Source organism: Hemiscyllium ocellatum, chromosome 10 (genome assembly GCF_020745735.1).
Source record: "Hemiscyllium ocellatum isolate sHemOce1 chromosome 10, sHemOce1.pat.X.cur, whole genome shotgun sequence".
Taxonomy (NCBI): domain Eukaryota; kingdom Metazoa; phylum Chordata; class Chondrichthyes; order Orectolobiformes; family Hemiscylliidae; genus Hemiscyllium; species Hemiscyllium ocellatum.
Window position 1 is genome coordinate 78,519,043 of NC_083410.1, and position 21,324 is coordinate 78,540,366.

Genomic DNA, 21,324 nt, shown 5'->3' on the forward strand with positions numbered 1-21,324 from the left:
GCTATTTGAAGGGAAGTCCACATTTGAGATGTGGGAGACTTTCAAAGATAGGTTAAAGGTAGTGCAGGATAGGCATATCCTGTTGAAAGGAAAGGATAGGACGGGCAAGATTCGTGAACAGTTGAGGACAGGAGAAATTGGACGACTAGCCAAGAGGAAAAGGGAAGCATACATAAGGTCGAGGCAACTAAGAACAGAACGGCCCTGGAAGAATATCAGAAGAGTAGGACAAGTCTTAAACGAGAAATCAAGCTGGCTAAAAGGGGTCATGAAATAGCTTTAGCGAGCAGATTTAAGGAGAATCCCAAAGCATTTTATCCTTATATAAGCAGCAAGAGGGTAACTAGAGAAAGGATTGGTCCATTAAAGAATAATGAAGGAAGGCTGTGTCGAATCGGAGAGAATTGGTGAGATTTTGAATTATTACTTTGCATCAGTGTTCACTGAGGAGAGGAACATGATGAATGTTGAGATTAGAGATAGAAGTTTGATTAGTCTGGATCACATTGACATAAGTAGGGAAGATGTGTTGGGTAGGCTAGAGGTTATTAAGGTTGACAAATCCCCAGGACCAGATGGGATCTATCCCAGTTGCTGAGGGAGGTGAGAGGGGAAATAGCTGGGGCCCTGACATATCTTTGTGGCATCCTTAAATACAGGTGAGGTGCCAGAGGGTTGCTCATGTTACTCCCCTGTACAAGGAGGGTAGTAGGGATATTCCGGGTAACTACAGACCAGTGAGCCTGACGTTGGTGGTAGGAAAGTTGCTGGAGAAGGTACGGAGGGATAGGATCTATTTATACTTAGAAAAGAATGGACTTAAGAGTGATAGGCAACATGGTTTTGTGTGGGAGAGATCATGCCTTAACAACTTAATAGAGTTCTTCGAGGAAGTGACCAAGTTGATAGATGAAGGAAGGGCTGTTGATGTCATATCCATGGACTTTAGTAAGGCATTTGATAAGGTTCCCCATGGTAGACTAATGGAGAAAGTGAAGTCACATGGTGTGCAGGGTGTTCTAGCTAGGTGGATAAAGAGCTGGTTGACTAAAGAGACTACTAAGAAAGTAGTAGTTGAAAGGAGTTTCTCGAAATGGAGAAAGGTGACCAGTGGTGTTCCACAGGGGTCGGTGGTGGGGCCACTGTTGTTTGTAATATACATAGCTGGTCTGGAAGAGGGCACTGTTGGTATGATCAGCAAGTTTGCAGATAACAAGACGACTGGTGGAGTAGCAGAAAGCATAAGGGACTGTCAGAGAATACAGGAGGATATAGATAGGCTGGAGAGTTGGGCGGAAAAGTGGCAGATGGTGTTCAATCCAGACAAATGTGAGGTGATGCATTTAGACAGGACTAATTCTAGAGCGAATTATACAATGAACGGAAGAGCCTTGGGAAACGTTGATGGGTAGAGAGATCTGGGAGTGCAGGTCCATTGTACCCTGAAGGTTGCTGCACAGGTGGATAGAGTGGTCAAGAAGGCACATAGTATGCTTGCCTTCCTTGGACGGGGTATTGTGTATAAGAGCTGGCAAGTTATGTTAACATGTACAAGACATTGGTTTGGCAGCATTTAGAATACTATGTACAGTTCTGGTCGCCACATTACCAAAAGGATGTGGACGCTTTGAAGAGGGTGCAGGACAAGGTTTACAAGGATGTTGCCTGGTATGGAAGGTGCTAGCTATGAAGAAAGGTCGAGTAGATTAGGTTTATTTTCATTAGAAAAAAGGAGATGGAGGGGGGACCTGATTGAGGTTTATAAAATCATGAAGGGTATAGACAGGGTGGATAGAGACAAGCTTTTTCCCAGAGTGAAGGATTCAATAACAAGAGGTCACACTTTCAAGGTGAGAGGTGGAAAGTTTAAGGGGCGTTCAGATGACAAGTACTTCACACAGAGGGTGGTGGGCATTTGGAATGCGCTGCCAGTAGAAGTGGTAGAGACAGGCACAGTAGATTCATTTAAGATGCTTCTGGATAAATGCATGAGTAGGTGGGGAGCAGAGGGATACAGATGCTTCGGAATTGATCGACAGGTTTAGACAAGTAAATTTGGATCGGCTCAGGCTTGGAGGGCCGAAGGGCCTGTTGCTGGGCTGTAAATTTTCTTTGTTCTAGATTCTACCCAATCATGTTCAGCTAGAGCATTGCTGACAATATCCATGGATAAATATAGAACTAGTACTTGCTTTCATTGAATCTCCAGATCAACTCCATAAAGTCTTTCTGGCGACCTGATTACAAACAAAAATGTCTTATAATTACCATTTTTCACATTTAAAATGAAATTCAAACCTGCATTGAACGCTTTATTTCCTCTTCTTTCTTCCTCTCCTCCTCCTCTAGTTTTCTCTTCAACTCCATTTCAGCTTTCCTAGTGAAAGCAGAACAGGAAGGTGACTAAGTCAAACGTTTTAAACACAATAATAAGGTGCTATTGAGAAAACAACAGGAGTAGCATCATAATAAATAAAAACGACATGAAATTCTGCTGGGAATACATATTGTTGATGAGCTTCACACAAGAGTCTACTTTTAGGCATCTCACAACAAAACCAGTTGCAGAATTTTTGTTTGTTGTTTCACTTTTTATAAGAAATGTCCTCCATATATCGACTAAATTTCAAAAAAAACACAGAATAGATCAGTATTTGTGGAACCTATGGTCACACACCCTTTTAACAGTGCAAATCAGGTCACTGTTTGATTTTTCCTTTAACCTAAACAATAATACAAAATATATCCTATAATTATTGGCATATCCAATGCTAACAACATGAATTGAATGGACCTCAGGTATTTAAATGAAAGAGTGTAAATCTGCACTGAATGCCTCATGTCCACAAGTCTCTGATTTTGACTATTCAGGTTACTGATGGCTTAGTTTACCATTGTTGAACATGTCAACAATGTCCCATGTTACCACTGATCAGAAACTCAACTGGATTAACAACATAAATAATGGCACAGATCTTTGTAAAAGGAAATTTGTGTTGCAGCAGCACTAACTGTAGTTGGACAGAATAGAGAACTTCCAATGCAATTACCTCCCTGGGAGTAGCACTGGTAGGTACATCCACATGATGAATCAGAAAAACTTTCTTGAACACACTTAAATTTCTCTCCATCTCAAACTTTAACACTATGGCAGTCCCAGTCTGTTTGGAAAGTTAAAATCCCCTATCATAAACACCCTATTATTCTTACAGATAGCCAAGATCTCCTTACAAATTTGTTTCTCAATTTTCCTCTGATTATTAGGGGGTCTATAATACAATCCCAATAAGGTGATAATCCCTTTCTTATTTCTCAGTTCCACCCAAATAACTTACCTGGAGTTTCCAGGAATATCCTCCCTCAGCACAGCTGTAATGCTATCCCTTATCAAAAAATGCCACTCCCCCTCCTCTCTTGCCTCCCTTCCTGTAGCATTTGTATCCTGGAATATTAAGCTGCCAGTCCTATCCATCCCTGAGCCATGTTTTTGTAATTGCTATGATATCCTAGTCCCATGTTCCTAACCATGCCCTGAGTTCATCTGCTTTCCCTGTTAGGTCCCTTGCATTGAGATAAATGCAGTTTAATTTATTGGTCCTACCTTGTCCCTGCCTGCCCCGACTATTTGACTTAGCTTTGTTCTCAACTGTACCAGTCTCAGATTCTCTCTTTCCTCACTATCTCCCTGGATCCCACCACCCCACTTTACTAGTTTAAATCCTCCTGAGCAGCTCTGTCAAATCTCCCTGCCAGTCGATTAGTCCCTTTCCCATTTAGGTGCAATCCGTCCTTCTTGTACAGGTCACTCCTACTCCAAAAGAGATTCCAATGATCCAAAAATGCCAATCCTTCTCCCATACACCAGCTCCTCAGCCATGTATTCATCTGCTCTTTCCTCCTATTCCTGCCCTCATTAGCTCGTAGCACTGGGAGTAATCCAGATAAAACTACTCTCGAGGACCTCCTTTTTAAATTCCTGCCTATCTCTCTGATCTCCCTTCAGAATCTCAACCTTTTCCCTTCCTATGTTGTTGGTTCCAATGTGGACAATGACCTCCTGATGGCCCCGCTCCCCCTCGAGAACATTCTGCACCCTCTCAGACATCCTTGATCCTGGCACGAGGGAAGCAACACACCATTCTGATTTTTTGCTGCTGGCCACAGAAACGTCTGTCTGTACCTCAAACTAGAGAGTCCCCTAACACAATCGATCGCTTGGAACCCAACGTACCTCTCATTACATTACAGCCAGTCTCAATATCAGGAACTTGGCTGTTCATGCTACGTTCCAGAGAATCCATCACACCCCAAAATTTTCCAAAATACCATACTTGTTTGAAATGGGGATAGCCACAGAACTAGCTGCCTACCTCTCTTAGCTTTCTTGGAGTTAATCCACAATGTGACGTATCTGAGATTCCTCCCCCCCCCCCCACCATTCCTATAACTGCCATCCATCACATCCCCTTGCTCTTATAAATTCCTCATTGCCTCTCACTGTCTCTCCAACTGATCTATTCAATCAGATAGGATTCACAACAGCATTTATTGCAGATATAATCCTCAGTAACCTGTAAACTCTCTTTATATTCCATATCTGACAAGAGCATATCACTCTACTAAAGGCTTCTTTGCTCCTTTGAATCTATAGACGTGGAAAATAGCACTGTCCTCTTCCTCTACAAAACACTACTCCAGGTTAAAATATAAGCCATGAGTATTAATTTAAGTTTAATCAAGAGACATAGCTCAATAAAACATATAATCAAGGAAGAACCCACTCTACTCACTACTGCAGACTTACTGTAAGGCCACACAAAATCTATTTATCTGTTTCTGTGCTGTGACCTCTCCCAAATACCTTCTCTCAAAAGCTGTGCAAATGGCTTTAAGTCCTTGAAATCCTGGAATATGTCTCAAACTGTCATAAAAGGGGTATGGTTTCAGAAGTGATCAACTTCACTGCTAGCTACACGGGCTCCTTGGTGAAGCGAGTCTACTTCAGCTGAGAAAGCTTCTTGGTCTGTAAGTGTTTATGGGAGCTCCCCCAATGGTGAGCATTTTTGGACAGTTGTGACCAGTTGGAGTCAGAAATAAGGTCCTGATCCTGGCTGGAAGATCTGGACCAATATATTTACAATGGGTGGTCATAGCCTGGGAAATAATTCACCTCCAGTCCGTTCACCATCTACAAGGCATAAGTCAGTATGATGGAATATCCTACATTTGCCTAGATGAGTACAACTTCCCCAATACATGAACATTTCAACACCAACATCAGCCAGCACAATGTCACTAGATAGTTATCCAGAACTCCAGGCTATGGTCTAAGGACATGGATTCAAAACCAAGACATATGGTGAAATTTGAAATGAGTAAGAATCTTGAATAAAAAGCTGGCCTTACAAAAACAATATAACCACAGTCAATCATCATAAAAACTAATCTCATTCACTAATGTTTAGGGAACAAAATATGCCATTCTAATATGATCATCTGATGTATGACTCTTGATAGACAATGTGTTTGACACTTAACTGCCTTCTGGGCAATTAGAATGGCAATAAGTGCTGGCCCAGCTAGCTACACCCAAATGAACATTTTCTTTTAAAAAACTCTTGAAGAACAAGAGTGGAATAATAGGTATAATGCCACCAGCAGGTTCTCAGGCAAACACCACGTCAAGTTGAATTACATAAAGTTAAACTGTACGGCACAGCACAGGCTCTTAGGTTCTCGATGTTATGCCGACCTTTTATCCTACACTAAGATCAAACAAACCTACGTACACTATATTTTACTATCATCCATTTACTATCCAAGAGTCGCTTAGATGTTCCTAATGTATCTGACTCTACACAGAGACTGATAGATGTGTGGAATGCACTGTTAGCAGTGGTGGTAAAGAATCTACCTCCGACATCGCCACTAAACCTTCCTCTAATCACCTTGAAATTAAGCCCCCTCACCATAGCCACTTCCGCCATGGGAAAAAAGTCTCTAGCTATTCAATCTAACTATGCCTCTCATTAGCTTGTACACCACCATCAAGTCATCTCTCATCCTCCTTTGCTCCAATGAGAAAAGCCCAAGCTCACCTAAGCTTTCTTCATAAGACATATTCTCCAGTCCAGGCAGCATCCTGGTAAATCTCCTCTGCACCCTCTCTAAAGCTTCCATATCCTTCCTAGAATGAGGCGACCAGAACTAAAAACAACATTGCAAGTGTGGTCTAACCAGGGCTTTATAGAGCTGCAGCATAACTTCACAGCTCTTAAACTCAATCCCCCGTTAGTGAAAGTCAACACACTATATGCCTTTAGACTCATGGAGTCCAGAGTGTAACAGCTAGATGGATAGAGAACTGGCTTGGCAGCAGACCCGAGTGGGAGACTTAATTACTAGGGGTCAAGAGTTCAAAGTGAGGGGAAACGTTTAAGGAGATATGCATGGTAAGTTCTTTATGCAGAGAGTGATGGATGCCTGGAAGACGTTGCCGGGGAGATGGCAGAGGTGAGCACAATTGAGTCATTTAAGATGCATCTAGACAGATACCTGAATGCTCCCTGCCCAAAGGGATACAGGTCCTTAGAAAATAGGTAACAAGTTTAGATAGTGGATCTGGATTGGCACAGGCTTGGAGGGGCAAAGGGCCTGTTCCTATGCTGTAATTTTCTTTGTTCTTTAACAACACTAACAACTTGGGTGGCAACTTTGAGGATCTATGGACGTGGATCCCAAGATTCCTCTGTTTATCCTCACTGTCAAGAATCCTGCCTTTAACCCTGTATTCTGCATTCAAATTTGACCTTCCAAAATGAATCAGTTCACACTTTTCTAGGTTGAACTCCATCTGCCACTTATCAGCCCAGCTCTGCATCCTGTCAATGTCCCAGTGCAAGCGACAACAGCTCTCCACATTCTGCATAACTCCACCAACATTTGTGTCATCAGCAAACTTGCTAACCCACCATTCCACTTCCTCATCCAAGTCAGTTATAAAAATCACAGAAGCAGAGGTCACAGAACAGACCCCTGCAGAACACTACTGGTTACCGAGCTCCAGACTGAATACTTTCCATCTACTACCACCTTATGTCCTCTACGGCCAACCGATTCTATATCCAAATAGCCAAATTTTCCTGTATCCCATGCATCCTTACTTTCTGAATGTGCCCACCATGGAGAATCTTATCAAACGCCTTGCTAAAATCTATACATACATCCACTGCTCTACCTTCAATGATGTGTTTTGTCACATCCTCAAAGAATTCAATAAAGTTTGTGAGACATGATCTGCCCTTCTCAAAGCCATGCTGCCCATCTCTAATCAAACTACGCTTTCCCATAAATCCTGGCTCTCAGAATTCTCTCCAATAACTAGCCCACCACGGGTATGATATCGACTGATCTCTAATTTGCAAGATTATCCCTATTCCCTTTCTTGAAAAAAGGGAACAACATTTTCAAATCATCTGTGACAATCACTCCAGTGGGCAGTGATGACGCAAAGATTGTTGCTAAAGGCACAGGAATCTCTTCCCTCACTTCCCATAGTAACCTTGGAATACATCCTATCTGGCCCAGGGGATTTATGTTCTTTCGGAACTCTATCAACACACACATTGACTTGGACCTGATTTACCACCCCCTGAGAAAAAGAACAGGAAATGACATCACCACAGGAAATGACATCACCAACCCAAAGAAACCCAAACATATAAATAGAAAGCAGACATCATCAGCAATGCTTCATCCGGAGGTCACTGAAGATGTTACCTAGTATGGTGACGAAATGTCTGAAAATGAACCTTCTAGCTCAGTGAGTAAACCTACATCCAGAACCTCAACCTGAGCTACAAATCTTCGCAAAACTCAAAATAATCTGTTCCCAATTTATGCTCGACTGTTTCGGTCTAATAGCATTGTAATTCCCCTTCCCCCAATTAAGTACTTTCCCATACTGTCTGCTCCTATCCCTCTCCAAGACTATAGTAAAGGTCAGGGAGTTGTGATCACTATCATGGAAATGCTCTCTCACCGAGATCGGACATCCGACCTGATTCATTGCCAAGCACCAAAACCTCTCTAGTCAGCCTATCTACACAGAGTCAGGAATCCTCCCTAGACACACCTGACAAAATCTTCTCAACTCAAACTATTTACACTAAGAATGTTCAAATCAATAATAGGGAATATGAAGTCCGCCATGAGAACCACCTGGTTACATCTGCACCTTTCCAAATCTGCCTTCCAATCTGCTCCTTTGTGTCTCTGTTTTTAGTGGGGAATTTATAGAAAACTCAATAAGGTGACTGCTCTTTTCCTGTTTCTGACTTCCATCTATACTGACTCTGGAGATAAACCCTCATTAATGACTTCCCTTTCTGCAGCTGTGATACTGTCCCTGACTAGCACTGCTATTTCCCCACCTCTTTTACCTCCTTCCCTATTCCTTTTGAACCATCTAAACCCTGGAACATCTAACAACCATTCCTGCCAGTGATATCCAAGTCTCCATAATGGCCACCAAGTAGCTCCAAGTACTAATCCATGCTCTAAGTACATTACTCTCATTCCTGACTCTTCTTGCATTAAAATAGACACTTCAACCTATCATACTTACTGCAACTTTGCACTATCCACTATCTATCCTTCCTCACAAACACTCTGTACGCAGTATCTGCCTGTTCACCAGCTACTCCATCTTCTGATCCAGAGCTCCGGTTCCCATTCCCCTGCTAAACCAGTTTAAACCCTCCCAAGAGATGTAGCAAGCCTCCTGCACAGGATATTAGTACCCCTCCAGTTCAGGTGCAACCCGTCCTCCTTGTACTGGTCCCATCTTCCCCAGAAGATATCCCAATGACTTATATATCTGAAGCCCTCCCTCCTACACAAGCTCTGTAGCCACATGTTCATCTGCACTGGCTCTTTGTTCCTAGCCTCACTAGCTTGTGGCCAGTAGCAATCCGGAGAGTACTACTTTGCTCGTCCTGCCTTTTAGCTTCCAACCTAACTCTCTATATTCACTTTTCAGGTCCTCATCCCTTTCCCTGGCTATGTCATTGGTACAGACGTGTATCACGACTTCTGGTTGCTCACCTTCCCCCTTAAGAATCCTGCAGACTTAATCCGAGACATCCCTGGCCCTGGCACCCAGGAGGTAACATACCATCCGGGAGACTCATTTGCGACCACAGAACCTCCTGTCTGCTCCTCTAACCATTGAATCTCCTAACACTGTTGCTCTCCCATTCTCCCTCCTTCCCTTCAAAGCCACTGAGCCTGGCTCTGTGGCTGAGACCTGGCTGCTGTGACTTTCCCCTGGTAGGTTGTCTCCAATAGCATCCAAAGTGGTAAAATTATTTTTGATGGGAACGGCCACAGGGGATCTCTGCACTGTCTGCCTATTCTCTTTCCCTCTCCAGACAGACAGTCACCTTTATCCTCTAACTTAGATGTGACTACTTCCCTATCATCCCCTCAGCCTCCCAAATGATCTGAATTTCATCCAGCTCCAGTTCCCTAACACGGTCTGTGACAAGTTGGAGTTGGGTGCACCTCTCGCAGGTGAAGTCAGCTGGGACACTAGTGGTGACCTTTACCTCCCATATCCTGCAAAAGGAGCATGCAACTGCCCTAGCTTCCATCCCCTCTGCTCTAAATTACCAAAAAAAAAGACATTCATTGTTCTTTCACAGTTTCTGGACTAAAATCCTAGAACTTCTTTTCAAACAGCACTGTGAAAAACAGCAACTCAATACCAAAGGCAAATAGGGTTGGGCAAAAAATTCTTACATTGCCAAGAATACATAAAATCATTAAGTAAGAGGGGTAGAACCCAAATTTATTACAACGTTGTGACTCAACAAGCTACAAATACAAAATAAAACTACAGAAATTGAAATTCAGAAACAAAAACAGAAATTGCTAGGAAAACTCAGCAGATCTAGCAGAATCTATGGAGAGAAAGCAGATTAACATTTTGAGTGCAGAAACCTTTCTTCAGAACAGAAGGGTCACTGGACTCTAAGGCTACAAGTACTTCCTAGATCAGGTTAAATGCAGAACAGAACATCTGCAGCCCTGCTCAAAACAGGAGTTTCATTGAGCTGGGAGGATTTCTTGGCCCCACATTCCACATAAGCACCTCCCATTATTGTCCTAAAAAGACTGATTATTTTTCCTCAGAATTTCCTCAGTTTTGTTTTGTACAGTGACATCTGCACAGTTTAAAACAGCTGCATATGTGTGCGCTAGTACAATGCGCATGTTTGCAGTCAGACTTACAAGCGACGTTCTTCCTCCTCTTGCTTGCGTCGACGCTCCTCCTCCTCACGCCGTTTCTGTTCTCGCTCCATTTCCTCCTGGATGACTCGCAGTCGCTCAGCTTCCTCCTCCTCCTGTTTCTTCTTCTGCAGTGTGCTGAGAAGTTGTTCTGATCGTTTGACTAGGGCAACATACTCCTGGTCAATTTGATCTCTGGTCATTGCAACGTTCTGTGGAAAGTAAAGAGAACGAGAGACAGACTGAAGTCATTGCATTTACTCATGTAATGTTCAGATCAGATACCACAGAATACCATTAATTCAGAGTTGGGTAGCTACAAGTCTAGAGTATCCATCTTCTTAAGACCCTGACACCCTTGTCTTGTTATTCTTTGACCATTTTCATAGAAATGATTTATTAAAGTTCTGTAGACATTGAAGCAACTGAGGAAAGCAAAAAGGAGCAAGAAAAACCTGAAATTTTCCACAAAATACAAAGGCAGACAAATACCTGGCTGTGGAGTGGTCTGCACCCCCTCAACACACATTTGTTTTGATATTACTTGGTGGCAAAGGAAGGAAGTTTGATGTATTCCCATAATCCAAAAGCATTCCAGCAGTCACTGAGACCAGGGTCACTTGGGCAATGTGCAGACATACTAACAGCATTGGAACAGCTGAGGTCAGTGGAAAAAAAATTAAGGGTATGAAACACACACTTGTCTGCAGAGTTTATCATTATAGAATGGAGGAAGACCAGGCCTATTGTACATAAACATTGGTTGATTCAGTCCAACTTAACGATCGGATTTCTAAAGAAGATTCTCAGTGAGTCATTGGGTCAGCTCAAATATACTTGTTTATATAAAGGAGGAGAGTGCAGAGTTGAAGGGTAGGTGAGGAGGAACTAACTAAACAACACTGCCCTTATAATATTCTCTCAATACATCTGCTTCGATTTGGTTACATCCTCAGCTTGCATACAAGCTTTACCAAGATTACTGCACAGTAGATCCTTAATCCATATGACAAAAATGCATATACTCTGACAGGCCATCCTCTCCTTTCAGTACTGAGTGTACTAAAACATATAGACCATTTAGAAGTTCTTTTCACGCAGATTTATTCCATCACTTACCTTAATTTTAATCACAAGAGCATTAATTGATGAATCCAGATCCTGGACTTGTTTACTCATCTCAGCCTTGCCCTCCCTCAGGGCCTTCACCACCTCAGTCATTCTATTCACTCGCTGCTTGAGTGATTTCACCTTCACCAGGCCATCAATGCTGTAGGCAAGAAAACTCAATTATAATCAACAAAAATATTCCCAATGCTAGCTTGAACAGCACATTCATGAGCTCCAAAACCAGTGGAATTAAAAGAGAACTTGAACAGGAAGTAGACTTGAATAGAATTCTGAAGACTAAGATGTAATGAAACAGGGCCCAAAAGCAATAGCAATGTGCTAAGTCATTTATACAGCTAATTTCTCAACAAGGCAAAACACGTATTGTGTAAGATGTAAAGATAATGATTGTAACAGGACCATAAAGCACATTGGAATAACAACACACTGAACAAGAACAAACTTATTTTAACGGTTGCCTTGTTAATTGAAGACCTGGGATACAACTAAAAGGCAGTGACATACTATTATTCATGAGCTTTAAAATGAAGTTATGTTTACCTTTATAACTACAATGTTTTGCTTTTCTTTTTAGTACTTTCCTTTGGGCATGTCACTAAGAGGAACTGCTGATAGATTTACAAACAATTCCATCCCAGTCAGCAGCTGTGAGGAGACCAAGGCAATTGACGCAAATTACTCCTAAAACTACTTAAAAAGTGAACTAACACCGGCAGCACTTACCGCGGCTTATATTTTCTCTTGCATAACCACATGCGGACAGTTTTCTGCATCTTAATGCAAGAAACAGCTCGGTACTTCATCTTGTTCTTCACTGCAGAAATAAATTATGTAAACAGCTATCAACATACCCTGCATACATGGACCACTTGCAGACCTCCATCTTTGTTCTAGAAGGGTGCGTTGGTATTTGAGTAAGAGAGTTGTCAGGGTATAAATGTAGGAGAAGAGGGGAGGTTGTTTGGGAAAACGGGTGAATGAGAAGTGAATAAAGGAGAGGGGTCGAGAAGTGGAGCTGCTGTCTAAGTTGGGCGATGGATGTTGGGAAATGGGGCTTCTGACTTAGTGATCAAGTCCCGGAGTCAGGCTTACTCGTTGGCATATTTCTTCCAAAGCATGCATGCTCCAACACACAAGCTCCTTAATCACTTTAATGGTAACTTACAAATATAGACATATTTAGAATATTATTTAGAATAATTTACAAAACAAACAACAATTAGATGAGTAGTTAAAAAAAGAAATGATTTGGAGATGCCAGTGTTGGACTGGGGTGTACAAAGTTAAAAATCACACAACACCAGGTTATAGTCCAACAGGTTTAATTGGAAGCACACTAGCTTTCAGAGCGATGTTCCTTCATAAGATGATTTTGGAGGGCTCGATCGTAACAGCATTTATTGCAAAAATTTGCAGTGTGACGTAACTGAAATTATACATTGAAAAATTGATTGTCTGTTAAGCCTTTCATCTGTTAGAATACAGTGAAAGTTTCACTTCTTTCATGTGTAAATCACAAAATCTTTTTTTTAAAAAGTTGCATTCTCGGGTTAGCTGTTAACAATGGTGATAGCTAGACAATATGTTGAAGGTGTTAGCCCCCTGTGTTCTCTGTCTATGACCTGATATTTAGATTGATTCTAATCTAAAAAGGTGAAATAACAGAGTTTTACATAAATTCATGCAGTTTTTGAGCTCAGAGTTCTACACGAACGTATGCAGTTCTTGAGCAAAGTGCAATGCAACTCTGCAAGTACAAATTCACCCCACAAAATATATGTGTGCATGTGGGTCTTTGACTGTCTGTCTGGGGTGGGGGTTGTGAGTGTGATAAAGTGTGTCTGTCTGTCTGTACGCGTCCGTCCGTGTGTGTGTGTGTAGTGAGTGCAGAGTGTCTTACGTCTGTGAGGGGGTGCATGTGAGAGTGTGTGTCCGGGTCTGTGTCCGTCCGTGTAATGGTGATTACCTGTAACGTGATATGAACCCAAGGTCCCGGTTGAGGCCCTCCCTATGGGTACCGAACTTAGCTATCAGCCTCTGCTCGGCCACTTTCCTCTGCTGCCTGTACCGAAGTCCACCTTGGAGGATGGTCACCCGAAGGTCCGAGGCTGAAACGTCCTGGACCACTGAAGTGTTCCCCAACTGGGAGGGAACTCTCCTGTCTGTTGATTGTTGTGCGGTGCCCATTCATCCGTTATCGCAGCCTTTGCTCGGTTTCCCCAATGTACCATACCTCCGGGCATTCTTGCCTGCAACATATAAGACTGAGTCATGTGAGTATCTGCCATGTACAAGGTGGGAGGTGTTCCCACGCGTAATAGTGGTATCTATGTCCACAATCTGACACGTCTTGCAGCGTCCACCTTGACAGGGTTATATGGAGTTGGCCCGAGAGCTAGGCAGTTTGCTACGAGCAATGATCTGTTTGAGGTTTGGCGGATGTTTAAAGGCAAGTAGTGGAGGTGTGGGGAGGGTCTTGGTGAGGTGCTCTTCCTCATTGATAATGTGTTGCAGGTCATGAAGAACATGGCGTAATTTTTCAGCCCCTGGGAAGTACTGAACAATGAAGGGTACCCTGTCAGTTGCAGCATGTGTCTGTCTCCTGAGGAGGTCATTACGGTTCCTTGCTGTGGCACGTCGGAACTGGCGGTCGATGAATTGAGCATTGTACCCCGTTATTGTGCGAGCATCCCAGGTGTCCGTTACGTTCCTCATCTGAGCAGATCCTGTGTATGCATAGGGCTTGTCCATAGGGAATGGCTGTTTTAATATGTTTTGGGTGGAAGCTGGAGAAGTGTAGCATTGTGAGGTTGTCTGTGGGTTTGCGGTAGAGTGTGGTGCTGAGGTGTCAGTCCTTGATGGAGACGCATGTGTCCAAGAATGAGACAGACAGTCGATAGTCGTCCATGGTGAGTTTGATGGTGGGATGAAACTTGATGTTCCTGTGTAGTTTTATCAGGTGACTCCTCGCTATGGGTCCAGAGGAAGAAAATGTCATCAATGTACCTGGTGCACAATATTGGTTGGAGATCCTGCATAGAGAATAAATCTTGTTCGAACCTATGCATAAAATGTTGGCATATTGAGGTATAAATTTGGTCTCCATGGCTATTTCGTGTATCTGGATGAAGAATTGGTTGTCAAACGTGAAGACGTTATGATCGAGGATAAAACACATGTGTTATAGGATGGTGTTTGGAGACTGGCAGTTGTTAGTGTTGAGTACTGAGGCTGTTGCCACGATGCCATCCTTGTAGGGGATGCTGGTGTAGAGTGCGGAAACGTCCATTGTGATGAGGAATGTTCCCGGTTCGACTGGTCCGTGGGTGCTGGGTTTGTGGAAGACATCTTGAAGCCTATTGTACATGGGATCTCCAGCTTCTGTTGCGACACAAGGGATTTCTTACAGAAACCCAGCACCCACGGACCAGTCGAACCGGGAACATTCCTCATCACAATGGACATTTCCACACTCTACACCAGCATCCCCCACCAGGATGGCATCGTGGCAACAGCCTCAGTACTCAACACTAAACTGCCAGTCTCCAAATACCATCCTACAACACATGCGCTTTATCCTCAATCATAACGTCTTCACCTTTGACAATCAATTCTTCATCCAGATACACAGAACAGCCATGGGGACCAAATTTGTACCTCAATATGCCAACATTTTATGCATAGATTCGAACAAGATTTATTCTCTATGTAGGATCTCCAACCAATATTGTGCACCAGGTACATTGATGACATTTTCTTCCTCTGGACCCATGGCGAGGAGTCACCTGATAAAACTACACAGGAACATCAAGTTTCATCCCACCATCAAACTCACCATGGACGACTATCGACTGTCTGTCTCATTCTTGGACACGTGCGTCTCCATCAAGGACGGACACCTCAGCACCACACTCTACTGCAAACCCACAGACAACCTCACAATGCTACATCTCTCCAGCTTCCACCCAAAACATATTAAAACAGCCATTCCCTATGGACAAGCCCTATGCATACACCGGAACTGCTCAGATGCGGAGAAATGCGACGGACACCTTGAAGTACTCAAGGATGCCCGCACAATAATGGGGTACGATGCTCAATTCATCGACCGCCAGTTCCGACTTGCCACAGCAAGGAACCGTAATGACCTCCTCAGGAGACAGTCATGTGCTGCAACTGACAGGGTACCCTTCATTGTTCAGTACTTGCCAGGGGCTGAAAAATTACACCATGCTCTTCGTGACCTGCAATACATATCAATGAGGAACAGCACCTCACCAAGACCTTCCCCACACCTCCACTACTTGCCTTTAAAGAACCGCCAAACTTCAAACAGATCATTGCTCGTAGCAAACTGCCCAGCTCTCAGGCCAACTCCATACAACCCCGTCAAGGTGGACGCTGCAAGACGTGTCAGATTGTGGACATTGATATCACTATTATGCGTGGGAACACCTCCCACCTTGTACATGGCAGGTACTCACGTGACTCAGCCAACGTTGTCTATCTTATACGTTACAGGCAAGAATGCCAAGAAGCATGGTAAATTGGGGAAATCGAGCAAAGGCTACGACAATGGATGAATGGGCACCACACAGCAATCAACAGACAGGAGGGTTCCCTCCCAGTTGGGGAACACTTCAGTGGTCCAGGACATTCAGTCTCGGACCTTCGGGTGACCATCCTCCAATATGGACTTCGGGACAGGCAGCAGAGGAAAGTGGCTGAGCAGAGGCTGATAGCTAAGCTCGGTACCCATACAGAGGGCCTCAACCGGGACCTTGGGTTCATGTCACATTACAGGCGATCACCATTGCACTACACACACACACACACACACACACACACACGGACATCCACACATACCCCTATAGACACACACACTCCCACGTGCACCCCCTCACAGACTTAAGACACTCTGCACTCACTACACACGGACGGACACACTTACAATCCCCACCCCAGACAGACACACATGCACACACACACGCAGACAAAGACCCACATGCACACATATATTTTGTGGGGTGAATTTGTACTTGCAGAGTTACATTGCACTTTGCTCAAAAACTGCATACATACATGTAGAACTCTGAGCTCAAAAACTGCAGGAATTTATGTAAAACTCTGTTATCTCACTTTTTAGATCAGAATCAATCTAAACATCAGGTCATAGACAGAGAACACAGGGGGCTAACACCTTCAACATATTGTCTACCTATCACCATTGTTAACAACTAACCAGAGAATGCAACTTTTAAAAAAAGGGTTTTGTGATTTGCACATGAAAGAAGTGAAACTATCACTGTATTCTAACAGATGAAAGGCTTAATAGACAATCAATTTTTCAATGTATAATTTCAGTTGCATCACACTGCAAATTTTTGCTATAAACTCTGTGTTACGATCGAGCCCTCCATAATCACCTGATGAAGGAGCATCACTCTGAAAGCTAGTGTGCTTCCAATTAAACCTGTTGGGCTATAACCTGGTGTTGTGTGATTTTTAACTTTAAGAAAAGAAACTGTTCTTAAGGCTACACAAAAAGTAACTCAATCGAAATTAGGGTACATGAAACAATTTTAACTACCAGGAGCCTAGATGCTCCAGCACAGGATTAATCCTAGAGAGACCAAAAAGTGATCAGTGTGAAAAAAAATGGTAAAATATTCCAATGATACAGCAAGTGACCTGCGATTCCAAGTTTCAAAAAAAGGTACTTAGCTAAGTTAGGAATACCCATTTATGTGCCCAAATTGCTTATGTTTGTTTATGCACCATTAATATTTCTTGCCTCACTGTAGAAGTGTGAAAAAATGAACTGCAATATAATGTTTTGAAGAAGAGAGAAAAGTTGTTGATGCTGATATATTACTGAAATTTCCTTGATTCTTACAAACCATAAAGAATTTAGGTCGAAGCTCAAGTTCCACAACTTGCCTGGGAACATGTAACTACAACATATTTCAACCAGCTTCAAAATAAAAATCATAGAATTCCCATAGTGTGGAAGCAGGCAGTTCTGCCCATCCCGACCCTTTGAAGGAAACCTCCGCCACCCTATCCCTGTAACCCTGCCTTTCCCATGGCTAATCTACCTAGCCTACCCATTCCTGGACACTGGACAGTTTAGCATGGCAAATTCATCTAATCTACAAATCTTTGGACTGTGGGAGGAAATTCATACAGAGAGAAAATGCAAACTCCACATAGACAGTCACTTGAGGGTGGAATCAAATCTAGGTCCCTGGTACTGTGAGACAGCAGCGCTAACCATCAAGCCATTATGCTGCCTATAAGCTTGATACCATTCAGGACAGAATAGTATACTTAAGCAGCACCTTAACAATCACTTTGAAAATGTTCACTCCATCCATCACCACACATCAAAACTGCCATATTTAAGCAGCTCTCAACTCATGACCCCTAAACTGAAAGAGGAGATGTGTAGTGAATACAATTATCTTTAAGTCACATCACTGGGGCTTGAACACACTGAGGCAGATTTGTGGAGCTCTGTACCTGGTAGCAGTGTACAGCATCTAATATTGCAGTGGTTTGAAGAAAAACAAACTACCATCTTCAAGGATAAATAGGGATAGGGGATAAATAGGGATAGGGGATAAATAGGGATAGGGGATAAATAGGGATAGGGGATAAATGCCTTTTTTTTCCAGGAACACTAACATCCTCAGAATGATCTATTTCACATCTACTCTGTGGATTATTGCTCATAACAACATCTAAATAAACACATTTTACATGCACTGCGAATGTGATGTGGAGAAATATTGACTAAAAAAAGGATCCACAAAGAGCATGACCATTACACTTCAACTTACATTTAATGACAGATAGTGCACACCATTGAATCTTCTTCCAACGGCTGCAAATAAGCCAGTGATTCACACGTGACATCAACACTGATAGATGCTCTGGGTCAGACTTCATGATCTGATCAAACTCTGCAAACTGAACAAACAATTGAGATAAAAGCAGTTGCAGGAGCTGTCAACAGGCCTGTGATTTGATGAAGGGTTCGCAATCTTTCAAATGACTCTGCTCCATCAAGTGATCCTTCATTTTGACTCTAATTGATCTGCATTGCAGTGACATTATATTATTTCTATTAGTGCCTCCCTAATGCAGATCACGAGAATTCAATAAACCTTTAATCAAAGTGAAAGGAAGATTTAGGAGATATTTATACAATAGAATCATTAAATTGAACAACACAAAGCAGCCATTTTACCCACTACGTCAGCGCTTGTAAAGAATTATTGAATTAAATGTATATACTGGATCTGTCCCCATTAACTCCAAATCATTATTTCTACAAAATTTCTTAGTTACTTTAGAAGTTGCTTTCATGCCCCTCCCACTTCATATATTACAAATCATCATAACTTGCTGTGTAAAAAGCACTCTTAACAATCACAACTTTACTTTTAGTCAAAGAAAAGATTCATAAACTAGTTTATGTACAAGACAGTATTCTACATAGTTTAAAACCCTCCTAAAATGTGGTCAAGCTAGCATAGACCCTGGAGACTCCAAGAAATAATACTAGTGTTCAAGACAGTATTTTCTTATTCGTTCATTGAATTCGCACATTGCTAGGAAGGTCATTATTGCAAATTGCCCATTGAAGGCTAATGTCATGACTAGAGTGGCGCTGGAAAAGCACAGCAGGTCAGGCAGCATCCAAGGAACAGCAAAATCGACATTTCGGGCAAAAGCCCTTCTCTCGAACCCCTTTGGTCCGTGTCATAGGCATAACCACTGCACTCACTACAGAAATCCCAGCCTCTGACCTATTCTTGTATCCACAATATTTAGAAGGCTGATCATCTCTTGTTGGAGATGATCATTGTTTGGCACTTGTGAGATACACAAGTCTAAATATTGTCCAAGGTCAGGTAGATGGATATGGACTGCTTCAATATCTGAGCATTTCTGAATGGAACACCAGAGGTTACAACCTAGTTTCAAACATTTTCTAATTTTTAAAAAACCTGACAGTCGGACCTCAATGCATACTCTTCACATTTTGCATTGATACTGTTGTGTATTAGGATATCTTGCATATTCCCTTCAACCGGTAAAACATTCAGTACTCACTCTGTCATGTCCTTTACTCTGGGATCAGGTAGGAAACACATGATGCTGAACTAATGAGAGTTCCAAAAGATGACCATCTATCTTACTAACAATGCAATATTCCAGAAAAACTATTTCTCCTCTGCTGATCTCCTGTGTGTTCCTCTTCCAATTGGTGCCTTTAAAGGTGTCATCATTTCCAACAGTCTCCAATGCAAAGTACGGTTTGAGTGTGACACACACTCTAAAGGGAGTCTTGTACTTCCTACACATCCAGATCAGCCACCCAATCATACTCTGAATGCTCTCTGCCTGTAAAATAACCACTTCCTCAGTTCAACTCAATTTCATTGTGTTCCTTCCAGCATATTATCCTCCTCTTGTCTCAATTAAAAAAAAAATTGATTTTTGAATTCGGTGTCCTGAAGCAGGAAACAGATTTGAGTATTCATTAAATGTTGAGTTTCATTACCTTGCCAGGTCTGAAAAAGACTTTGGTAAGACCAAACTTGTAATCATTCTCATTGAGACCCAAAGCTTTGAACAGTGCCTGGAAAAACCAAATCAAACACAAGAACGCGTTACTATTTAAACAACTATTTCTCCTTGATGTTGCATTGTTCTTATTCCCGGATTGGTGTTTTCTCTATTCAACTTGGCTTTTCAAATGAAAAATCCAGAAGGTTCGTTAAAAGTCAAATTTGCTTTGAATGTATTTACATTAATATCTAATAATTTTCACAGGTTTTTACTTCTTGTCCTCAAAAAAATCCCAAAGCACTTCACAAACGAACTGCTTTTGAAGTGTAACCTCTCATATAGAGAACTACAGTAGCCAATTGGCCACAGTGAGATAAATGAACAATTAGTCAAGTTTTGAAAGATGTTGGTGAAGGGATAAAATGTTGGCTAAGGTACTGGGATAATATCCTTGCTCTTTGCAAATTGTACCACAGGATCTTTTACATCCATATAAATAAGCAGTGGAAGTCTTGATTTAACGTGTCTTCTGAAAGACAACACACAGTGCTCTGCTGAAATGCTTAAATTTATTGTAGATTACCAGCTCAACTTCCTAGAGAGGAACTTGACCTCAGCCCACTGTTTCAGTAATGCTCGACTGCATATAAACTGCTAAGACATACATACTAAAAAGGGAAATACATCATATAAGTTATTATACCTATCCGAAGTACCCTTGCCACCATTGCACGTACTTAGGCAAAAAGTAGTTGTGGTCTCGGCAAAAAGACATGGGAATAGAGCCCAGCCCAACTTGCCCAATAAACATTCACACAACTGCATACTCAAGTGAGCAGCATCTGGAGCTTGGGTTAATTTTGCTTTCCCCCACCTGTCAATTCATGCAGTCCAAGGGCACCATCACACCATTATCAATTGCACAACTGAGACAATGTAATTTATTTAGATGAATTAATGCCTCCATAACTTTTAATCTCCAGTCATGCAATGGGATCTCCGGCTAAGGCATTTGGCAGGATGTTCATTTATGAAACTTATTGAAAGAACGTTGAAGTTTTAGTCTAGACAGTACCTTACAGAAGAGCCTGGGGTCCAGCCTGCAGAGCTTCGGAGGCATGTATTTCTGGTACATGTTGTAAAGTTCGTGGAATGGAGCCCGTGATGGAAATCCACCCTGCATGAGATCTAGCACAGACACCATACCTACAAGAACAATAAAACAACACAACTCACATTTCTGATCTTTTAGTCAACGTAGAAAAAGGTGCATGCCCACCTCAATGCAAAAATAGTTCCATGGCTCATTTTATTGCGTATTTC

At 42.3% G+C, this 21,324-nt stretch overlaps 1 protein-coding gene across 5 annotated transcripts in view; it reads right to left on the bottom strand.

The window, feature by feature from the left end:
• Positions 1 to 21,324, bottom strand: part of LOC132819818 (unconventional myosin-VI-like) — a 273,784-nt gene that overhangs the window by 32,160 nt on the left and 220,300 nt on the right. For all 5 annotated transcript variants that reach the window (XM_060831639.1, XM_060831642.1, XM_060831641.1 and 2 more), the window contains 7 exons: positions 21,077 to 21,207; positions 19,994 to 20,071; positions 18,264 to 18,393; positions 12,145 to 12,235; positions 11,410 to 11,560; positions 10,294 to 10,502; positions 2,299 to 2,377 (listed from right to left, as the gene is read on the bottom strand). In XM_060831639.1, the coding sequence (XP_060687622.1) occupies positions 2,299 to 2,377; positions 10,294 to 10,502; positions 11,410 to 11,560; positions 12,145 to 12,235; positions 18,264 to 18,393; positions 19,994 to 20,071; positions 21,077 to 21,207 (869 nt within the window). The remainder of the gene's footprint in view (positions 1 to 2,298; positions 2,378 to 10,293; positions 10,503 to 11,409; positions 11,561 to 12,144; positions 12,236 to 18,263; positions 18,394 to 19,993; positions 20,072 to 21,076; positions 21,208 to 21,324) is intronic.